Raw genomic sequence first — 22,764 nt, 5'->3', positions numbered from 1 at the left:
GAAATGAATTGCTTATCTAGCAGACAAGTCTAGAGGCAATTGCATCCACTCTTGACGTGACGGTTAGAATTCCCCATCTCTGCAATATTTAAACTAGATTATCATTTTCCTGTGGAGGGCTTATCTGAGCCTAGAGATGTCTATCCTCACTACTCAGCCTACTTAAACATATCTGCCTCTTTAGATCAATACTATGGTCTGAAATCCTAAGAAGCAAGTACGAATTGTGAAATGCTTTGATTCTCATCAAAGTTTGACTGAAGAGGTTCTACTTAAAAACAAATTCAAGTCTATGACTGCAAAACAACTATCAAAAAACAAAAAGCAGTATGCATTTATATTTACTCGAAAACCCGTCAAACAGGGAAGGAAAAAGACAGAATATAAACAAAGATGAAAAAGAAAACAAACATCTTGATAAAATTGCAGGGTCAGTACCGAGATAAAGAATGGTTCAACTTCAATTAAATCCAGTAAGCAGAACACTTAAAAACACAGATAAAGCTACTTAAATGAATATTTCCAAGAATTTTCCAAGATGGAGCTACATGTAAATAATGTTAGAGCAGCAGAATTAGTCTTCCAAAAGAAGGCAACAACTGAAACTTAGCTTATTCATGACAAAGGATGTATAACATAGACCGAATTGACGCTCGATGTCAATTAACAGCTGTCGTGAGCGCTGTTTTGCGGAGCCGATAGGGAGACCAAGATAAGCTGGTGATTAACTGGCTTGGTCTTGCTGATCCCTAGTTGAATTTCCTCTGGTGGAACACATTTTCAGTTGAATAGTACAACTCCGGATTTTGCTACATTAAATCATCGATTTTTCATGCGACTCAACTTCCGAATTTCGTCTCTACAACAGAAAAGCGACACATTGAGAGCGGCAAAACAAAGAACAGAGGGTAGTAGATTGCGCATTGAAAACTACATTCTTGAAAAGTGACCAGGAAGCAACATCACAGACTGGCATATTTCTCAATCTGAATAAAAATATCAGGAGACTGTTATGTTTATCAGCCCTGCTTTGTCGATTGGTGATGTATTTAATTTAAAGCAGATAACTGAAAACATACCTTTATCTCAAATGCATTAAAAATAAAAACATGTTGTTTTTTTTCTTTGGAACTTGATAAAAGTAAAATTATTAAATCGTCCTTTGATAATTATGTTAAAATGTTACAAATGTCCATGATTTTATTGTCTTAAACAAAATCAAATAAGAAACAACACTTTTTAATGCAGTTGCAGATAAAAACGTTTTTTTTTTTTTAAGTTTTCTTATATTTTAATTGTGATCTTTTCAGTCTTTGGTAAATCTTTTAGGATGAGAGTAATTCTTTTTATGTTGCAACCTAACGATTCATACTTTATAATAACAAATCTCACAAGTAAACCTTATTCTGCGCCTATCTATCAAACAGTTCGTGGCAACGAACTGTTAGTAAGGAGCGACCCGGTTCAATAGTAACCAAAATTAAAAAAACGGAATTTTCATACCATTAGATATATCAAAATAATTGGCTTTTTATGCTGATTTTAAATCTAGAAGTTTCATTCAGTTTAGTCTTACCCATCAATGGTTACGAGCCTGAGAAAATTTTCCTGATTTTCGAAAAAAGGGTAAAACACCCCCTAAAAGTCATAGAATCCTAATGAAAACCACACCATCAGATTCAAAGCATCAGAAACCCCTACTATAGAGGTTTCAAGCTCCTATCTTGAAAAATGTGAAATTTTGTACTTTTTGCCAGAAGAAAGATTAGGGATGCGTGTTTTTTTTTTCAGGGTGTGATCGTATCAACCCAGTGGGCCTAAAATATCGGGAGAGGGCTCATTCTAATGGAAATGAAAAGTTCTAGTGCCCTTTTTACGTAACCAAAAAAATAGAGGGCAATTAGGTCCCCTCCCACACCACTTTTTTCCCAAAATCGTCCGATCCAAATTCTTAGATTGCTATTTTGTTCAGTATAGTTGAAAGACCTAATAACTATGTCTTTGAAGATAACACGACTCCCACAGCCCCTGGGAAAGGTCTAAGTTATAAAATTTTGGGAAGTATGCACACATTTTTCGGGCCGGGAGGGGAGGACGAATTTTTTGCTGGGGGGACTTTGCACGGGGAGAATTTTCCATGGAGAGGGAATTTTCCAGGGGGTGAACTTTTCAGGGGAAATTGTATACTGGGGGAATTTACCAGAATTCCTATACGAAATTTCTTTATATGTCTTGCTTTCTCTTTACTGACTCAATTTTACGCGTGGAGGTGCTAAAGGTAATTGTCCGGGGTAAATTTGTTCTAGGATTGAATTTTCCAGAAGATATTAGCGTGGAGAGGGGGATTTTTCAAGGAGGTGGAGCCAGAATTCCTGGCGTTACTTAAAAAACGACCAGAAATTAAATAAAAAACAAACAAGTTTTTTAACTGAAAATAAGGAGCAATATTAAAACTTAAAACGAACAGAAATTATTGTTTTACGTGGGGGGTTGCCCTCCTCAACGCCTCTCTCTTTACGCTAAAGTTTAAATTTTGTCCCAATTCTTTAAAAACGATCCTTGAAACACAAGGGTCGTTCAACTAGAACAATAAGTAGTTTGTTTTTTTTTAATGCCGAAAAACTTTAGCCTGAAGAGTGAGGTTCTGAGGAGGGGGACCTCCCCCCCTCCGTATACGCAATAATTTATGTTTGTTTTAAGTTTTAATATTGCTCCTTACTTCCAGTTATTTTTTTTATTTAATCCTTCAAAAGACCAATGGTGATGATGTTAATGCATATCTATTTATTTATACATTCATTATTAAGCATATTAATTGTCGTAAATGATGAATACTATGACATTCAATGTAAATATTTTTGAAAGTTTCGGCCTCTGATTCTCTAAACAGACGAACTTAAACAAAAGTATTTAAAGGTCAGGTTTGGGTCTATTGTGATATTCTTCCAAGTCAATCAAGTGATTTTACAGGCTTGGACATTGTTTTATAGCGTGTCTGAATTACCCATAAGAAGACGAGAGAGAGAAAGATCTTTTTTAGCAATAGGCCTATAAAAAAAGGGAAGAAAAATCATACAATATTTCTTGGGACTGTACTATTCAGTGTCGCCAAAATAAATATTTATCATAGATCTCCGAACTGTATTTTGCCAATATATTCAAATTCAAATTATGCATGCAATAACTACCATATTCGTCACTTACAAACATGCAAATCAGTCAGACCAAAATTCAGACCATCATCAAATGAAATTCTTCAAGGCAAAACTTTTGCCCCGACCCAAATCAATTAGGTCTTCGCCTAAAGACATGCTTATATTGTCCTTGTTAGTTTCACTAATGTAGCTTTATCCAGGAAAGAAGCATGGCCTTCTGTTTTTTCTGACCGTCTGAATGGTTTTTGGTATGTCACAACGTTCTCTAAAACTTTTTCATTTTGGTATTCAGGGTGAAGCTTCATAATGTCTACTATCCTACCTCCAAGGATGCTCAATTTCTCTTGATGTAAAAGCTAGTGTTAGCACCATGGCACTATTTGCCTATGTAAATGAGAGCACCCTCGATTGAATGCGGACTCTGTCAGAATTACAGACGAAACTTTTGTTTATGATTAAGTGAGCGCATGCATGGTTCAAGGTAAATTTTATTGCCCTGAGTTATTCAAAACTTCAGCTTTTATTATTTTCTCCGATTGGTTACCTGATGGAATTGTATCCCAAGTAAAAAAGAGTTAAACTAAGTTTACAGCATACTGCAGTGAAGTTTTCAGAGGTGATAATCTTTCTTTTAAGAATCCTATTAATCTAGTTTACTTGAAATTGCCGTTGGCTACTGTATTATGGAGAGATTACAAGGTGGCCAATCCATGCCCTTCTCAGGCATACAACAGTCGTTTTTGCTAAAAATAAGCAAAAGGCTACGAGCAATATATTGTAGAATAGTGACTTCCAGGGTTAGCAGCGTATCACTAAGTAACTGATGCCACTTTGAATACGAAAAAAACAAAAAACAAGAAAATCCTAACTTTTTACAACAGTGCAATGTCTCAAATGTACGAAATCTTCGAATAACACTGTAAAATTTACAAAGCGTAGCAACAACAAAAAACTAGCATATTACTTTGGCAAGAAGCAAGTTATTAAAAACACTTGGACGCAGGTTCGTAGTTTCTAAATTTGTTAATGTTGTTTCTTCAATAATATGAATAACGATTTACTTGAGGATATTATTTTTTGTTCGTTTTTTTGTGAAACGTCCAACTGATATGGATTTTCATCCCATCGTATTCTTTCTGATCTCAATTACGTACTACAATACTTATACAAGAGGAAAAAAGAAATAAAGGAGGCCAAAAGTAATATTTACAAGAGAAGATTAGAGCAGCAATGAGTGATAGAAAAAGCGATTTCAAGCTAAACTTACCTGTCCAGTTAGTGTGGTCGCAGTAGGAACAGGAGAATTATTTTCATTCCTTTGGAATTTGCTTGGGTCATACCCGGCAAGACCCGTATCTCGACCTCCCATAGCTGTTGTGTTACTCTGTAAAATCAAAGAATAATTAATGTGAAGTTTCGAACTTTATTTTTCAAATAGCCAGATAGTCAAGAAGCTAAATCCAGTACAAGAATAAGTGTTGCATGAGAATCAATGATAGATTCAATCAACGGAAGCTTATAAAAAGTCAATACTACCGTGCTGCTATACATAAATCAAATTATTTATTATTCCCTTATACAACACTAGAAAGATTTGCTAGTCAATTAAATCTGCAAAATCAATCTTAAAAAATAACAAATTCGTTAATATCCGACTACGATCAAACAAAATCAAGCGCAAAAATCGTTGCATAAGAAGCAGATGACAGTTCATTAAGTGCTTCTTATACTGTAATGATATTTCCTGATCAAGGTTGTTCGCAATATTCAATATGAAAAAGAATTGCTAACAAAATCCATCTACAAAATAGGAAATTAATCTTAGAGCCAAAATATAAAGGCGAAGATTTTGCACATGAAAAAAGGATCCTTTAGATAGATATGCAATAAAAAGTAAAGAGGAGAAGCAAAAAATTGAGGAAGGGGAAGATGGAAACGTGTTTCATCACGTTAGCTAGTGCACTTACATTGTAAAAATGTACCCAGTTTTACTCCAGAAGACTAAAGATGAATAGAGAAATTGAAAATCTAAATTCAGAAATCAACTTAAGGCAATTATTTTCAGAATTAGGTGAACTTTTAAGGTAAAATATTTTTTTCAGAATTTTGCAACTTTAAAAAATTGTAACCATAAATCAAATTTAAGTGTCTTATTGCATAGAAAAAAAGAAGAAATATAGTAAAAGCTTACCAGGGGTTGTTGATATCTCTGAAGATACTGTAAATTCTGTACATCTTCCATTGAATAAATGGGCTGTTGAGCCAAACCAGCATAAGCAAATGGCAAACCTGGTGGAGCCTGACTCATTACATATTGACCTAACATTTGTGCCGGAACACCAGGTGGCATACTAACACCTTTTCCAACTGTGAACAAGATAAAATCCTGATTTAAGATACTGCGTGCGTCAAACGAAATCATTGTCACTACTGAACATAAGAAAAGCAACGAATAGCTGGTAGCAGGCTATAGCTTAGTAAACAAAAGTTGGAACTTAAAAATTGCGATTGATTGAAATCAGTCACTTCTGCCGTAGCTAACCAGGGAAGTGACTGCAGAATTAAGTTTTTAAGATCACTTGGAATTAGATTTATCTGCATTTAATGTACCAGAGGCATGTACATACAGGCAAGAAAATGGCACCCAATAATTTAAAATCACTAAACTTTACAGCCCAAATTCAAACTGTTTTTCATTTTTTGGGATTCCCTAAGCGAAAGCAATAAGATGAAAAACAAGACAAGATTTGTATATGTTTAGCGGGGGGGGGGGGTGTTTTCCACGAGGGAAATTTTCCAGGGGTGTTTCCTTTCTTTGAAGATCACAGCAACGCAAGACGGGTAACCTAGTTACATATAAAAGCCAAACTAGAGTGACAGTGACGCCTCCTTTTTAGAAATCTAATGCTCATACCTATGGGCTTTTCATAAATTTGTTACGATAGTGCGAGAGTAAAGTGCCATTTGGCTCGAAAAAATTGCATTTTTGATACCACTTCCAGACAGAAACTATTTCTGACAGAAACTGCAGTATCATATAAAGGATGACATAGCACACTGAATCTAAAGCTTAAAAATACGCTTTCAAACTTCCCATGAGACGTCCTTTAGATAAAACCGAAGGGTGCATTTATCCGCTAAGTTCCCGTCATTTAGAGAAATAAATTTGGACTAAGCGGGAATTATTATAGACAAGAAGGTGTCAGTCCCACTCTAAAGAGCATCGTTGACGTAGTTTTTATCAGAAAACGGTAGTTTTAAATTGTCAAAGTATTGTGATATATATATATATACATATATACATATATACATATATATATATATATATATATATATATATATATATATATATATATATATATATATATATATATATATATATATATATATATATATTTATATATACCCCCTTCCCAAAAGATATTCTGGCTACAGTCCTGATTGTTAATAAAAAAAAATTTAACTTTAGGCTCAAAGGAAAGAGTTTTAGGCACGGATGCTTCGTTTTTTTTTCATTCGTTGTTTTTTCAGGACAGACCGTATCAGGCGAGCAATCACAGAATATTAAGATGGTGCGAAAAATACAGTCCTAGCGCCCCTTAAAATGACAAAAGGGATTACACTATAGTAAAGAGCCCATTTCAGCCGTTTCGAACCGCAAAAGAATAATTTTGAATTAAATATGGTTAAAATGCTGCCCAACAAAAAATATGAAGCCAATTGGTTTAGAGCAGTGGTTCTCAACCAATTTTGGGCCATGCTCAACCTAGGCACTTCTAAAATCCTGATCTCCTCTCTAATATTTTATAGCGCTTTCTAATTTTGATTTCGGTACTTTCGCATTATCTGGGCCTCTTGGCTTAATCACTATGGAGAAGGCAATGATAAAACCCGTTTTTGACATGATAACCGCTGTAGACTAGGCAATGACAGCGTGGTTTTTTTATTTTAAAGGGGGGGGGGAGGTACCTAGGTTCGGTTACGTATTTAATATATGCAATGCTTTACCCCCCCCCCCTAAAGTGGAAACGGGTAGCCCAAATTTGTTTATAAACTATTATATATTCATCCTATTTTGTTTTATTTCATTAGTATTAACCGAACTTGACTTTTTAGAGAGGCCCGGATAATGCGAAAGTACCTTAATTTTATTCTAATTTTCTAATAATTCTATTTCTAATTTTAAAGCGATATAATTGTTCTAATTTTAATTCCTTATTTTATAGCGTTTCCTTCTGGAGAGGCAAACCAGTATATAAGAAAATTATTTGAACCCCGTTTTCTTTTTGTTTACTATTCATACCCGTAAGTGAGTTTTCGAACCAACAGGACAACATGAACCGATTAAAGATCAGCTTTATTTCAACTTTATATACTATATTAAAAACCGAATAACGTAATACCTGGCGATAGCCCAGGGGAAGAGTCGAAGCTTATGGATCAAGAGTTTCGTGGTTCAATTCCGCGGAAACTCGCGCGCGCCGCGGAATTGACCCAGTAAGCAGTGAAGATTGAAGATTATTGAAGAGCATTGAAGATCTAATCAATATTATCATTAATTAGACCTTCAATTTTTTACTATAGTCCAATTGTAATTTACACGGCAAATAGTATTTTTTTCCCCTTAATTTAAACGAGTTGTCGTTAATCTATTCTATACAAATATGCAGAAATTTTTCCGTATTATTTTTTCTTCAAATTTTCCCTTATCTTTGTTACCCTATATCATAAAAATAAGTACCTTTATATGGGTCGGCATGGATTATTTTTTTCATTTTAAGTATTTGACTTTTTTCGATAGAATTTATTTACAAAATTTTTTTCTAATCAGTATTTCTTTTGTAAGTGTGAGGCAGTACGGTATTCTTTTAGCTAGAAATAGAAACAAGAGAACTCGAATAATTTTTAAAGTTTAATAATATTTCGAAATTTCATAGTTTTATTTAAACTATAATTATATGCTCACACGATAAGATTGACGTGTCCCTTTTTCCCCAGCACTAGCAGGTCACTGGAAAATCTTAGAAGTGACTAAACGATTAATCCTTTTGTTTTCTTATGAATTTCTCTAGGGACAGGCTAGCCTAGCAGGCAATACTATTTTTTTTCTAGATAACACCCCAGAAAAAAGGTTTTATTAACGCTGATTTTCAAACAAAAAGTAAGTTTATCATTCTTGACTCACTTCTTGAAGCTATATTCTCTAAACAAGTTTTCCATTCACAAAATAATATCCATGTTTATTCTTGAATTTGGACTGTTCTCAACTGGTTTGTAGTTTGTTCTTCAATTCTTTTTCTGATAATATTTGTAGCTAACTGTTGTTGGCGGGGGGGGGGGGACATTTAAACAGACAATCATCGTTTTTACAAAACTAGTTTGATAAACAATGAAGGTTAAATAACTTAATTACTACAATGGCCCTGCTACTTTCGGCAATCTTGATGCAAGATTCTTTTCTAACTAAGCAAGACAACAACAACATTCTTATGTTATTACATTCGTAAAATTACTATTCACAGGATATTGTAAGTTTTTTGTAGTACAGTCGAATCCCAACCCTCCTCCTAATGCTCGGATATAGCCCCAGACTATATCCAATAATTTACTGATTTTGCTTGTTTTGCATTAATTAATTAATTTAATAACACATCAAAAATACAAGGTATGACGATGGAGTATAAAAAAAAGAAAAAAAGCACATACAAGAACAGGAGCAAATACGCATAAACTAAAACTCGAATAAGCCAAACAATTCGGAAAATTAAGCCACTCCATGGGTGGGAAATCTCTTTAAATAAAACATACAAATAAATACAATATAAAAATGATAATAACCCAGCATAAAAATTAAAAAGAAAAAAAGGAAAATAGCATTAAAACAAAAAATCCTTCCAAGGGTGGTTCGACGGATAATCTTTAAGCTGGGAAAAAAGCCTATCTGCAGCATCAAGAGGATCCGGCAAGCTGCATCTCTCCGGCAATCTACCATTCTTACTTTAAGGAGGAACCCGAACAAGGATCTTTAAATATTTGAAATAAGTCCTCCTGATTTCTATTTTATCTGATAAAAACTGTTTTGTTGCTCCCCTCAGGTGAAAAATTCAGCCTATCCCCCCCATACAAAATTAGAAGTCACTACCACCCCCCTTGTCAAAATAAAATTTTTGTTGAAAGTTTAAACTGGACGCCCTAGCTGTAGACCAAAACCAAAACTAATAACTTTGGAAATATTAATATTCGAATAGAAAGACCCCCCCCCCCCTATCCCTCCTTTAATTGAATTATTTATCCAATTATACGCAAAGATAGTCTTATATCAATTTTCTATTCCATAAGCGCGACTTTTGTACAAAAATGAATATATTCTCGATTACTTCCCTTTTTTCCACCAAAAAAAGTTTTACGTTCAGCTAGGACCCGGGACGTCCGAGATTAATAGAAGACTAATGCTTTGCCTGCTAAGCAAGCCTGTGTTGTTAATTGGTTTTACGTCTCTGGGGCATTAATAAACAAATACAAACTGGTGCTCTCTAGTTTACCAATTATATAGGTTAAACTAAAATAAAGAAAACTCATTACTAATTCTTACCTGAGCTAGCTATACTATGCATTCCAGATCCAGCACTTGGCGCAACCCTATGTGAGACAGCTGAGGCGGGTGTGGCAGATTGTACTGCTGGAGCAGCACTGACACTTGGCGTCAAACCAAATGTTCCCGCAGACATTGAGGAGGTAGAAGAGCTTGTCACTGTTGTTGAATCGTACGACTAAAGAGAAAAAAAAATACATATTCAATTATATAATTTGTTGATCTGATATGCTAAATCTTGTGGTTCATGAATTTATTTTTGGTTTAAAAGAACCGAAAATAACAACCGTTATGAGTGTAAGAAATAGAAGAATTTACATTTTCAGGTTCATAGTTATATTTAATAGCACTTAAAAAATAACTAATTAATTTAAACTGAATTAAAAGGAAAAAATAAGAAAGTAAAGAAATTCAGCAGCTTATGTTACTTTGAAGCCATCAAAAAGGGACTAAGATTACTGATCTTTTATTTAATTCAAGATCATATAAAAGAACTAAAAAAGATGGTCAAATACATGAAACATAAGATAAATCAAAAGAATTTGTTCTATATTAATCATAAAAAAAGCAATAATATCAATATAGAGTATGTACGATGTTTCTAATAATGTCTGACATTTTATTCATGATTTGAAATTCTATTCGCATTTTTTTGGACTCGAACCCCCCCCCCCTCCACATACACATACACACAAAATGTTGCGCCACTCCAAATAACAAACTGTTACTTTAAAATGATAAACATTACACAATATCGAGTAACTGCCGTCAAACTATTAGGAGGTAGGTTGGGGTAATGGATTTATCATTTATAGGAGAGGGTGGAGTAAAGCTAGCATTTAAAACGTTCCAGGGCATAATCTCCAAATCAATATGGAAGTAAGGATTTACCCCTAAGCCTCTTACATCAGTATATAGAGTGTTAAGAATTTGTTTTTAAGTTTTCTGCGAATGAAGGATGATAGATTGCTAAATATTGTCCTTTTCGGCCAAACGTCTAAGGCTAAATGGAAAGCGGGCCGTCCGCGGTTGGGGTGGGGGGATGTCATAAAAAAAGATTTAAGGGAAATGGGAACCTCCTGGTAAGGTGTGAAGAGAGAGGCTTTGAATAGATTGAAATAGGAGGAGCGTCCGTATCTGTGTTGGCCTCAGGCGGCTTGGTGGTACGGTGAGTTGATAGCAGTAGTAATAGTTGCGTGTGTGAAATTTGCAAGAACGTATTTTTTTAGAATTCCACAAATAAAGGTAGTATATGAAAGTCAATTGACAAATATCCGCCTCCAGCTAGAAATGTCATAATACGTTTTATTTATTTTGAATTTGAATTAATATAGTGCAACTTGTACATATCAAATTATTACAAGGCAGATAGAGGGGTAGAACTTAATGCGTCTCCTACATCACAAGAAAGAAACAACAACAAAAATGCACAATTCTGTGCATTTTCTGAAAACATAAAAAATATTAAAATAGCTCGCTACTGTAAGCTGAAAGAACCATCTTCATTTAATTATTTTTAAATGTTATCAGCGAATAAGATTTACTTACAAAATTCGGATAGCTTACATTTATTCGCAATGAGAGGAGGTTCTTATACTTAATATCGCTCACTCATTCTTCACAAACAGGAAAATAAACTTGCTCTCTAACTCTAGTTATATCACAATATTGATTCGCGATCAAAAGTTTCAGTCCCTTCAAAAGCGATGTTAAATTCGTCTTAGATCAAGAAATAAAAGAGCTGTTTTAGTTTCAGATAAATTTTCAGTCTCCCCAAAGCTGAGCTAAAAACTGGTCCAAAATTCTTATTGCTTTATTCAGAACAAGTTCTATTCATAGACGATTTGAAGGAAAATCAACATCCAAACACTAATGGAGATACTTAAAATACCAAACAATTAATGCACAATACAGTTTTCATGATATGGTATGGGAATAAAAACTATAAGCTATGCAAACAACCCAGTTTCCTGAATATTTACTAATATGCACATAATGATGGGCTTGAATCTATGAATATGTTACGGTGAATGTCCGAAATCTAGTTAATGCCGACATTCACCGGTATATGTTTGAAATTCCCTTTTTTCTGCTTCGATTCAACTAGCTTTGCGAGTCAGTTTTTTCAGTCTTATGCAACCTATGATGGTAAAAGTTAAAGTTAGGTTAGATTATGCTAGGTTAGATTAGGTTAAATTTGGTTCTGAACATTAGAAATGGGTTAAAGACCTAACTTAAGCTAACCTAAACCAACCTAACCTCGTCTAACCAAACCTAATCTAATCCAAACTAACCTCCCATCATCAAACCTTGTATTAAATTAAAAAAAAATGATTGGCAACGGTGACTAAATCCAAGGAGGAAAAAAAGTATTTCGGACATTCACCGTAACATATATACTAAATATATAAAAGTACCTCTCTTTTTAAGGAAAGAATCTCAATATTAATATTTTAGAATAATACACGGCTGACTTTCAGGTTCTCCCAAAAACCATAAATTCTGACTTCTCTAGGCTAGGAATTAATCGATTAGCGCTAAACCAAAAACTTGCATTCAGAGCAATAGTTTTTAACTATAATTTATATCTGGGTACCATGCTTAAATCTAGACAAAAAAAAATTGAACTAGACTAAAAATTAAAATGTCAAATACCGCAAATTAAGGGTATCTACCCTACCTGGGTTGAAGTCACTCCTGGTAGCTTATTCACGGTGCTAGATGCACCATATCCAGAAGGGTAAGCATTTGGACTATATACAGTTGAACCATAATTAGAGGCACCCCCACTCTGAAAACCTGACTGATAGTTCGTTGAAGTCTGATACGTTGTACTAGTCTGACTCACAATTGTTGGACTTGTTGTAGACACGGTCTGACTACTCTGTACAGATGAGTAAGACGTTTGCTGTTGACTGTATCCTGTTGTAGCTATTGGAAACCCAGTAGCCTGCAAAGAAAAGGAGAATAAAAACAATGTCGAACTGCTAGAAGAAAATATTTTTCTTCAAATCCTTTTCCAGCACTATAATAAAATATTATAATTAGCTTTCGAAAGCAAAAGAAAAATTTACAGCAACAGTCAATAACAGAATCAGAAAGACAAAACAACGCAATTCTCAAATTCAATAAAGTCCACGGGTTAAATTAGAATGGATAAGGTACGTGAAAAAATTTTATTTACAGAAATTTGAAGCAAACTACCAGGTCAGACACAGAAAAAAACTTCAAAAGGGGTGATAAATTTGAAAGCAAAACGTGAACGGTATCCTCTATCCCCCTACCCCAGAAAAAAAAAATGGTTCAAGACCTATTTCTAGTAGAAACTTTGGCGATAATGTTGCTTCAAATTTTCAAAAGAAAAAACGAACAAACAAACAAAAGATGCATTTAGTTTGTTTTTTTTTATTTCAAATGTCACAGAAATTTCTTTCTAATTAAACTCCTTGAAAAGGGAAGCTCCCCTGCAAATGTTTCTTATATTGAGTTCCATCTGTTTGGTTGTGTATTAAGTTTCTTCTCGACTATAGGGAAAAGAGGGCAAGCGAGGGGGCTAGTTGCCCTACCAATCATTTGGTAAATAAATAAAAGTTCAAATAGGGTTCAAATCCTTTTAATAGACAGTGATTTTCACAAACAGTGATAAAATTTCAAAACAAATACTAGATATTTCGGTCACATATGCAGCGACCGTCATCAAATTGGTCACATTTTGGTCACTTAAAAACAGCATTAGAACTTTTAATTTCCGTTTGAATGTAGCCTTTCCCGATCTTCTGGGATCGTTAGTTCAATGCGATCACCCCAGAAATAATAATAGTAATAATAACAATAAAAAAAAATAAACACCATCCGTGATCTTTCTTCTGGCAAAAAATGTTAAAGTCCACATTTTTGTACGTAGGAGCTTGAAGATTCTATGGTAGGTAGAATTCTATGATACGCTGAATTTAGTGGTGTGATTTTCATTAAGATTCTTTAACTTTTAGGGAGTATTACCCCCTTTTTTTCAAAAATCAGGCAAATTTTCCCAGACTCATAGCTTTAGAGGGGTAACAATAAACTTGATGAATCTTATATATTTCGAATCAGTTGAAAACAACTTTGCAAAAAACATTCAGGATTACAACTACAACTGCTTTTAAGCTAACACCACGACTTCCCTAACATTGACCGTTGCTACGACGAATAATTCTACCACAATACTCCTAACCTGACGACTGTTATGATCTAGGGCTACTCAAGCGATAAATTTTTCTTTGACAGTTATTACCGGCATGATGACTCCTACTTCAGGTCCCATATTACATCAGATGGAAGGCTAAACCAGCTTCAATAGCTACGACGAATAATTCTACCACGATACTCCTAACATGACGACTGTTATGATCTAGGGCTACTCAAGCGATAAATTTTTCTTTGACAGTTATTACCGGCATGACGACTCCTACTTCAGGTCCCATACTACATCAGATGGAAGGCTAAACCAGCTTCAATAGCTATGACGAATAATTGTACCACAATACTCTTAACTTGACGACCGTTGTGATCTAGGGCTACTCAAGCGATAAATTTTTCTTTGACAGTTATTACCGGCATGATGACTCCTACTTCAGGTCCCATATTACATCAGATGGAAGGCTAAACCAGCTTCAATACCTACGGCATGATGATGCCGGTATCAATAGATACCGGCATGATGACTCCTACTTCAGGTCCCATATTACATCAGATGGAAGGCTAAACCAGCTTCAATAGCTACGACGAATAATTCTACCACGATACTCCTAACATGACGACTGTTATGATCTAGGGCTACTCAAGCGATAAATTTTTCTTTGACAGTTATTACCGGCATGATGACTCCTACTTCAGGTCCCACATTACATCATATGGAAGGCTAAACCAGCTTCAATAGTTACGACGAATAATTCTACCACGATACTCCTAACTTAACGACTGATATGATCTAGGGCTACTCAAGCCCTAGATCAAAGGAAGGCTAAACCAGCTTCAATAGCTACGAAGAATAATTCTACAACGATACTCCTAACTTAACGACTGTTATGATCTAGGGCTACTCAAGCGATAAATTTTTCTTTGACAGTTATTACCGGCATGACGACTCCTACTTCAGGTCCCATATTACATCAGATGGAAGGCTAAACCAGCTTCAATACCTACGGCACGATGATACCGGTATCAATAGATACCGGCATGATGACTCCTACTTCAGGTCCGATATTACATCACATGGAAAGCTAAACCAGCTTCAATAGTTACGACGAATAATTCTACCACGATACTCCTAACTTGACGACTGTTATGATCTAGGGCTACTCAAGCGATAAATTTTTCTTTGACAGTTATTACTGGCATTATGACTCCTACTTCAGGTCACATATTACATCAGATGGAAGGCTAAACCAGCTTCAATAGCTACGACGAATAGTTCTACCACGATACCCTTAACTTGACGACTGTTATGATCTAGGGCTACTCAAGCGATAAATTTTTCTTTGACAGTTATTACCGGCATGATGACTCCTACTTCAGGTCCCATATTACATCAGATGGAAGGCTAAACCAGCTTCAATAGTTACGACGAATAATTCTACCACGATACTCTTAACTTGACGACTGTTATGATCTAGGGCTATTCAAGCGATAAATTTTTCTTTGACAGTTATTACCGGCATGATGACTCCTACTTCAGGTCCCATATTACATCAGATGGAAGGCTAAACCAGCTTCAATAGCTACGACGAATAATTCTACCACGATACTCCTAACATGACGACTGTTATGATCTAGGGCTACTCAAGCGATAAATTTTGCTTTGACAGGTATTACCGGCATGATACCTCCTACTTCAGGTCCCATATTACATCAGAGGGAAGGCCAGGTTCACTAGCCAGCATACGAATATAGTTATTTAATGAGAAGTGTTGGCAGGGTCCAATCAAAAGAGTCTTGACTGAGTAAAAAGTGCATACATCAAAAGAAGTGAATATATCAAGAAGTGAATCAAAAGAGTATGTATCAGCAATTGGAGACATCATGATCAATAAAAGCTTTAATCAAAGAGCAAGTTATACTGCATCAAGCTACAGTGTGTAAGCAGTTGTTGTATTCACACAGCAGAGGCTCTGTAGATCTCGTAAGTTCATTAAGACATTTAGGTTCATAGTTCTCATATTTTATCACCACCAGTTATAAAAGAAAAGGTCGGGAAATTTTCTTCCAGAGGTTATAAAAAATAAAATAAAAATAAAAAATAAAAAAAAGGGTTTATACCACAAGAGGAAAAGAACTACGAAACTTTCAATACTTAAAAACTTCATCAAGAGGGGTATAGTTTGTTTGAGTTTTTTTTAGTATGTCATCTGATTGCAAGTATCATAAACCTTTTTAGAAAGGGATGCTTGCAGAAAAATAATTTCTTCCTGGTCCTGTCCAAAAAATATTGATTTATACAAGGGTTATGTTAGCTGTTGTGTGTCAACCAACAAGGCCTTCTCAAAACTGAACTGCTACACCCAGAACTGCTAATAAAAAAAGTTTCATGAAAAAACAACCAAAAAACGTTGTGATATAATTAGAAAACAATCTATACTTAAACTTACTGGAACTATACTTAAACGTCATCACCTAATTTTTTTTAAAGAAAATTTTCGCTACAATACCCCTATGTGAGTACAAATCAGTTCTGACATTACCTTAGGCTGCGTTTGGGAGGGCTGCACCACAGGAGTGTTATTAGCTGCTGATCCATAGGGTTCTGTCTTGCTACTTAACAGTGAATGAGTTTCTGCAGTATACCCAGAATTTTGCTCATTTGATCCAAATTCTACAGATGTGGAGTCCGTACCAAACTCGAGCCCACCAAACTGAATATCCAATTGGCTGACAGAATCATCTGGCATTTCAACAGCTGATGACGGAATCTGCAAAGAATTAAAACAAACTTTTAAAAAGCATAAATAGCCCAAACAATAAATAGTCCTTATTTACTGTTTTCTCCAGTAAAAAAAATTGAATTAGTTGATGGATTGACTAGGGCATTTAAAAGGTAATTTTTTTCATTTCCAATTCAGCAAACAGAACTGGACAATTTCTATTTCCAGCTTAAACTGGAGGATAATTTCTTCTAGCTTGCTTTATCAACTTTTCGTTTAAAATGCATTGGACAAGATATTTCTTAGTAACAATTGGTCCGTTGAAAAGTAGTAATAAATCTCAAACATCACAATTTAGCACTATCACGTACTCAAACACCAAATGCCTAAAAGTCATTTAATTGAATATAGCTATTGAAAGCCAGACATCGTGTTTCCGTTTTAACACTGTTATATGTTTTTAAGGAAAATAACAGAACGAGAATCTTACAAAAATTCCCCTTAAACATATATCACCCTTATGTATTACTATATTTTCCTAGAAGATCCTGCGCTTAGTAATTGGGGCTCGTTCAAAGAAGTAACTGAATGGAATAGGGGGCTAAAAAGCAGAGTTCTGCATTTCTTGCAAGTTAATATTAACATTTCGTTTATATTATACAAAAACATTACCATGTGCACTATCAGGATCACCACATAGTCAAATGTCTCACCGCTTTTCAAAAAACAGGAAAGCATATACCGGGAATATTTTCCGAATAAATTGACAGCAAGATTGTTAAAACTAGTCTTACCTACTTACCTTACCTTACTAGCCTTACTTGGTCACCCTATCTCTTCGATTGTCTATATCAGGAAACAAACTCTCTCTCTTAGCAGCAGCAAAAGTTCTCTCTCTTAGCAGTAGCGTCCATTGGGGGGTGAGAGGAACCCCTATATTTTTATTCCACCCTCCTAGATTTTCAGAAATATCTTTCTTTGAAATATTTTCATAAAAAATGCTTTTTTAGTATTTCCGATGAAAAAACTTTCACAAAAGAACGAATTTGAACTCCCCTCGAAACTGAAAATTTTCATTTGCCCCCCTCCCCTCCTCCTAAATACTTATTACTTTCTAAAAAAAACAGGTAAGTTTTGTGATACAAACTATGCTTTTAACGTTTCGAAAAAAATAATACCAAGTTGATGCTCTTTTCAGACAGTTTGGCTAGGGGAACATGAAAAGAATAAAGAAACGGATAAACCCTCTTTTTTCAGCAATGCAGTTTGAATAATTGTGGTCAACCTGACCAGGTAAAAAAAAAAAACTAAAAAAGAACAAGTAAAATCGATATTTACCTTTGAAGGAGGTGGCAACTTTGGTTTTACTAACTTTGCTCGTTGTTGTTGTAGCTGTGTGTTGGGGCTAAATTGTCCTTGTACTACCTGTGGACTAGTAAATAAGCTAGAGCTTCCCTGTTGACTTGGAAGTCCAACACCTATTGCAGCTTTCAACGTTTCAGACGCCTGTTGCGTGTAACTGGACATATAGGATGACTGGTTCTAAAATGTAAAACAACTTTATTTCCATGGGTCCAAAACAATTCGTTAGGAAAGAAGTAAATATCAAGGATTAAATAGAGAAACAAAAATCAAGCAATACTTTTTATATTTTAAAAGTCCTTGTATTTCTACAAGCTTAGTCGCTTAAATCTTAAGCAACTCATCATCACTTTTTGTTTTCGTGAAACACACTTTTTTAGGATTAAACACTTTCGACAAAACATACACTGTTTTAAACATTTTTTGCGATTATTTTTGAGAACTTTTTCGTCATTTTCTTCCTCTAAACTTCTATAGCACACTAGCCTTAAAATTATGATCGAATAAAAAGTTGCTAAAACAACCGATTTATCGAAAAAGCATTTTGAATTGGCAAAACAAGGTTCAAGAACTGATTCATCACTATGCATAAAGCAGGTGCTGGTAAATAAAGACATATTTTAAAATGTGCAGATATATGTATATATATATATATATATATATATATATATATATATATATATATAAAAATAATAATAAATAAACAAAAAAAGGCTGATAACCGATGCATTATAAAGTAAGTCAAAAAGGTATTATGAACCGTTTTAATCCGTTAATAAACCGTTAATAAAGGTATTATGAACTGTTTTAAGAATTCAACTAACTATAATATTTACAAAACTTGCTTATATACTATCAATTCATTCCTTCTTCACTCGGCGTGCACACTTCTGTTACGTCCGCCCAAGCAGCAGGTCAAATAAGCCGTCAATTGGTATATTTGAGTTCAACCCATTGGAAAGGTCATGTTATCCGTTAGTTGGTACATAAGAGTTCCTCCCTTTCCTCGGAATTTGTAAACCGTCAGAGGTTTGTGTTACGGTAAACTTGGCAAGTATATTATCCGGTTGCTTTGTTCCTTCTGGTATTATGATTCTTTTGCCATCGTTATTGGTGAAAACCGTTTCATTTGTCGCTATAGTTGGGAGAGGGGGAGCTGGAGAAGTGTGGTCAAACTTTATTCTAAGGGACTCGTACTGTTTCCTCCGTACAGCTGCCTCTGGAAGTTACTTTTTTGACTTCGTTATTGTTAGAAGTTGGATCTCGGTAGCGTTGTTCACGGCTGATACGGCTGGTTAGAGCTCCCCGATGGCGCCGGATGCTTTCCCGATTGGCTAGAGTTTCGGAAGGTCCTCAAAGTCCTCGTAAAAACCCTCGGCGATGCCGAGCTTAGCAAATGTCTCGTCTATTTGAACGTCCCTGTCTTCCAGCATGATGATTTCTGCATCTTCTGCCATCTAAAAAAAGAATAAATTTAACACATATATTTACATAGAGGGTAAGGCCTGCTGCCTAGAGGCGCGAGAAGGCGTCCACATTAGTATATAATTTCCCTTGTCTTGCACGAATTGTGAAACTATATTCTTGAAGAGACAGAGCCCATCTTTCAAGGCGATGGTTACTACCTCTCACAGAGTTTAGCAACGCCGAGAAATTGTGCTCCGTTACTACCTCAAAGTTTCACCCATATAGGTAGTAGCGGACTCGTGAGAGGGCCCAAACCACTGCAAGACACTCCTTCTCGATCGTCACATATCGAGTCTCTCTGTCCAGCAGTTTTCTCGACAGGTAGCAAATTGGATGCTCTCCATCACTGAAGGATTGGGACAGCGTGGCTCCAATTGCTATGTCGGAAGCGTCTGTTTGCAAGAAGAAAGTCTTGGAAAAGTCAGGAGGACACAAAACTAAGTATGATGTAAGTCTGCATTTCAGTTCTTCGAACAAGACTTGGTGTTTAGGCTCCCACGGTAAAATGTCAGGTGCTTGTTTCCTGGTTAGTGCACTGAGTTCCCTTGTGAGTCTGACATACCCCTTGATGAACCGTAAATAATAATTGGTCATTCCAAGGAAGGTTCTCAACGCTTTCTTGGTGGCCGAGCGCTGAAATGCTTTGATTGCTTGTACTTTGTTCAGTAATGGACTGATCGTACCTTCCCCAACAGTGTGTCCCAAATATTCTACTTTGGTATAACCAAACCTACTCTTCCTGGTATTGATTTTTAGGTTCGCCTTGTTCATACGTTTTAATACTTCACTCAGGTGTCTCAGGTGCTGTGCCAAAGTGTCGCTGAAAACTTATGTCATCGAAGTATGCCCGAGCGTGTGGGTATTCTCTCAATACTTCATCGATCATCCGCTGGAAAGTGCAGGTGCGCCTTACAGCCCAAATGGCATTACACAAAACTCGTTATAACCAAGTGAAGTTAACCATGTTGTTTTCTCTACCAAAATACTTGCCATCTTGACTTACCACTGTCCTTTTCGGCAGTCTATTATCGAGAAGAACCGTACAGCCCGGACCTTTTCCGATATTTGATCAATGCGCGGCATGGGATAGGCGTCGAATTTAGTTATAGCATGGTTAACATGGTGAATTCACATCCTGAGTCAACCACTAAAGGTAGCATTTGCCCATTGCAGCGAGCCTTGACAACGTATCCAGGCATGGGGGTTGAGAGCTCCTCCACCAGGTTAGATGCATATACCCTTTCCCTTTTTGTCTCTTGGGTTTGGCTATCTAGATCCGTAGTCAGTAATAAGTAGAAGCCATCGATGACCTGCGGAGCTTTTTGGTAGGGGTCCAACTATATCCATGGTAATTCTCGAGAATAACTTAATTATGGTGGGAAGAGACCTAAGGGGTACCTTTTCCTTTGGTTTGCGTGTGGCGGTAATTTGACAAGCTGTGCATGACGATGTAACTACCGATGTCCTTGTAAATTCTGGGCCACCAAAAACGACATAGAATGCGGTCAGTGGTCCTTGCCTTGCCTAAATGACCACTCATCAAGTTGTCATGACCTATCTTGATAATCTGTGATCTATACTCACTGGGAACAATCAGCTGTTTTTTTGTTCTACCAAGATGATCAGTCTAAAGTCGGTAATAAATCCCGTCTTGGAATAAAAACTGCTGAGGAAGAGAGCCATCAATTCGGGTAGATCCTGGACATTAATCGGAAGCACGTTCTCTTCGAATCTCGGAAAATTTCTTTCCAGTAAAATGTTTTGGGGTAATGTGGGGCACATACCTGTTTCAATCCGTTCTTCAAGAATTCTTCCTGCGCGATCCACGAGCTGTATCGTCAGAAGTCCAACGGCACATTCTATTTTTCGGCCTTCCGCCGAAACATACTTCACAGTTTTCCTAGAAATGGCGTAAACTCCCTTGACCCGTTTTGGGTCTAACATGGTGAACTCACATCCCGAGTAAACCGCTGAAGGTATCATTTTCCCATTCCAGTGATCCTTGACAATGAATCAGGGGATGAGCGCTGATAGCTCCTCCACGAAAATAGTTGTATTGACCCTTTCCCTTTTTGTCTCTTGGGTTTGGCTATTGCCTCTCCTGCATTCCTCGGTTGTATGTGACGTTGAGTTAGGATGGTAATAACAACGTTTTGGTGAGGGTTTGTGTGGTTTGTCTTCCAGACCAAGAATCTGTTGAAGTTTGGGTGAGAGGTCCCTTTGTTCGAGGTAACTACTTCTTCAACGGTCGTAGAGACTTTCGGTCCCAGTCCTCGGCCTTCCTGATGCATTCTCCCAGGGTTTTTGCACCACTCTGACCTAAGAAAACCCTAAGGTCTGTGTTAGCAGTTGTAATGAACTGCTCCACTACAATTTTTTCTAGGACCTGTTCTAAAAGACTGTTCATGTTGGGTTCTGCCATTCTTTGTTCCTCCATCTTCTAAAAACTGAGGCATTTTTTGGCTGTGGTAGTCAGGTAGTCCCCGTATTCTGTATAAGACTCGCCTGAGCGCTTGCTAGCATGTCGAAATCGTCGGAGAAGTCTCGCTATTGACATGGAACTTCTTGAGAATTGCTGTTGTGACCTCGTCGAAGTCGCTAGCTTTGGCAGTTGGCAGGGCTTTATAAGCCTACAGAGCCTTCCCGGACAGGTTTGCTACAAGCCTGGCTACCCACGCGGCTTGAGGTAAATTGCAGGCAGTCGCAGTTCTTGTGAAAGCTTCCAAGTAGGCCTCCACGTCGTTACCTTCTCTCAGTGAGACCATATAGAAGGTCGTGGCTCCAGACTCAGTGAGAGTCCGAATGCTAGTTTCTACAAGCTCTCGGTCTTGTTGCATCTCCTTCTTCAGGTGATGTACTAGAGACAGCTTGTTTTCTTCGTTCAGCTTCCGCTCTGTCATTAAAGCTTCTCCTAAGAAGCTTTGCTGGAAGGCTTCTAGCAATGACTTCAAGACAGTCTGGTCTATCTTTGACGTTGTTTCTAGATCTTCCCCTTCATAATTATGCTTGGTTCTTGACCTTGTGTGGTAAGGAAACGAAGTCAGTCCTTGGAGCTCCTGCTTCCCTGGATTGTTTTTTCGTCTCCTTGTCGTCCACCAGCGCAAAAGGTAAAATTAAATGGGCTTAACTTATGGAGGTCTAATCGTAAAGGAGCCTGAATTAGAACTCGAACCCGTAAAACAAGAAAGGAGCAAAAAAAAAAACAGAAGAGAGACAAAAGAAAGGTGGATTCTTGTTCAGAATAAACCCGTAAGCAGAGATCAGAAAAAAATGGATTTCTGTTCGGAAA

At 36.4% G+C, this 22,764-nt stretch overlaps 1 protein-coding gene across 2 annotated transcripts in view; it reads right to left on the bottom strand.

Moving 5' to 3' along the window:
• lig (ubiquitin-associated protein-like lingerer) overlaps positions 1-22,764 on the bottom strand; it is an 80,886-nt gene that overhangs the window by 14,226 nt on the left and 43,896 nt on the right. For both annotated transcript variants that reach the window (XM_089094684.1, XM_089094685.1), the window contains exons 8-13: positions 17,985-18,188; positions 16,467-16,694; positions 12,428-12,697; positions 9,748-9,925; positions 5,347-5,522; positions 4,423-4,539 (exon numbers count right to left, since the gene is read on the bottom strand). In XM_089094684.1, the coding sequence (XP_088950810.1) occupies positions 4,423-4,539; positions 5,347-5,522; positions 9,748-9,925; positions 12,428-12,697; positions 16,467-16,694; positions 17,985-18,188 (1,173 nt within the window). The remainder of the gene's footprint in view (positions 1-4,422; positions 4,540-5,346; positions 5,523-9,747; positions 9,926-12,427; positions 12,698-16,466; positions 16,695-17,984; positions 18,189-22,764) is intronic.

Source organism: Artemia sp. Qi Xiang Cuo, chromosome 9 (assembly GCF_049724085.1).
Source record: "Artemia sp. Qi Xiang Cuo chromosome 9, ASM4972408v1, whole genome shotgun sequence".
Classification (NCBI taxonomy): Eukaryota; Metazoa; Arthropoda; class Branchiopoda; order Anostraca; family Artemiidae; genus Artemia; species Artemia sp. Qi Xiang Cuo.
Note: the sequence above shows the minus strand (reverse complement) of the source record. Positions and strands in the feature narration are given on the sequence as shown.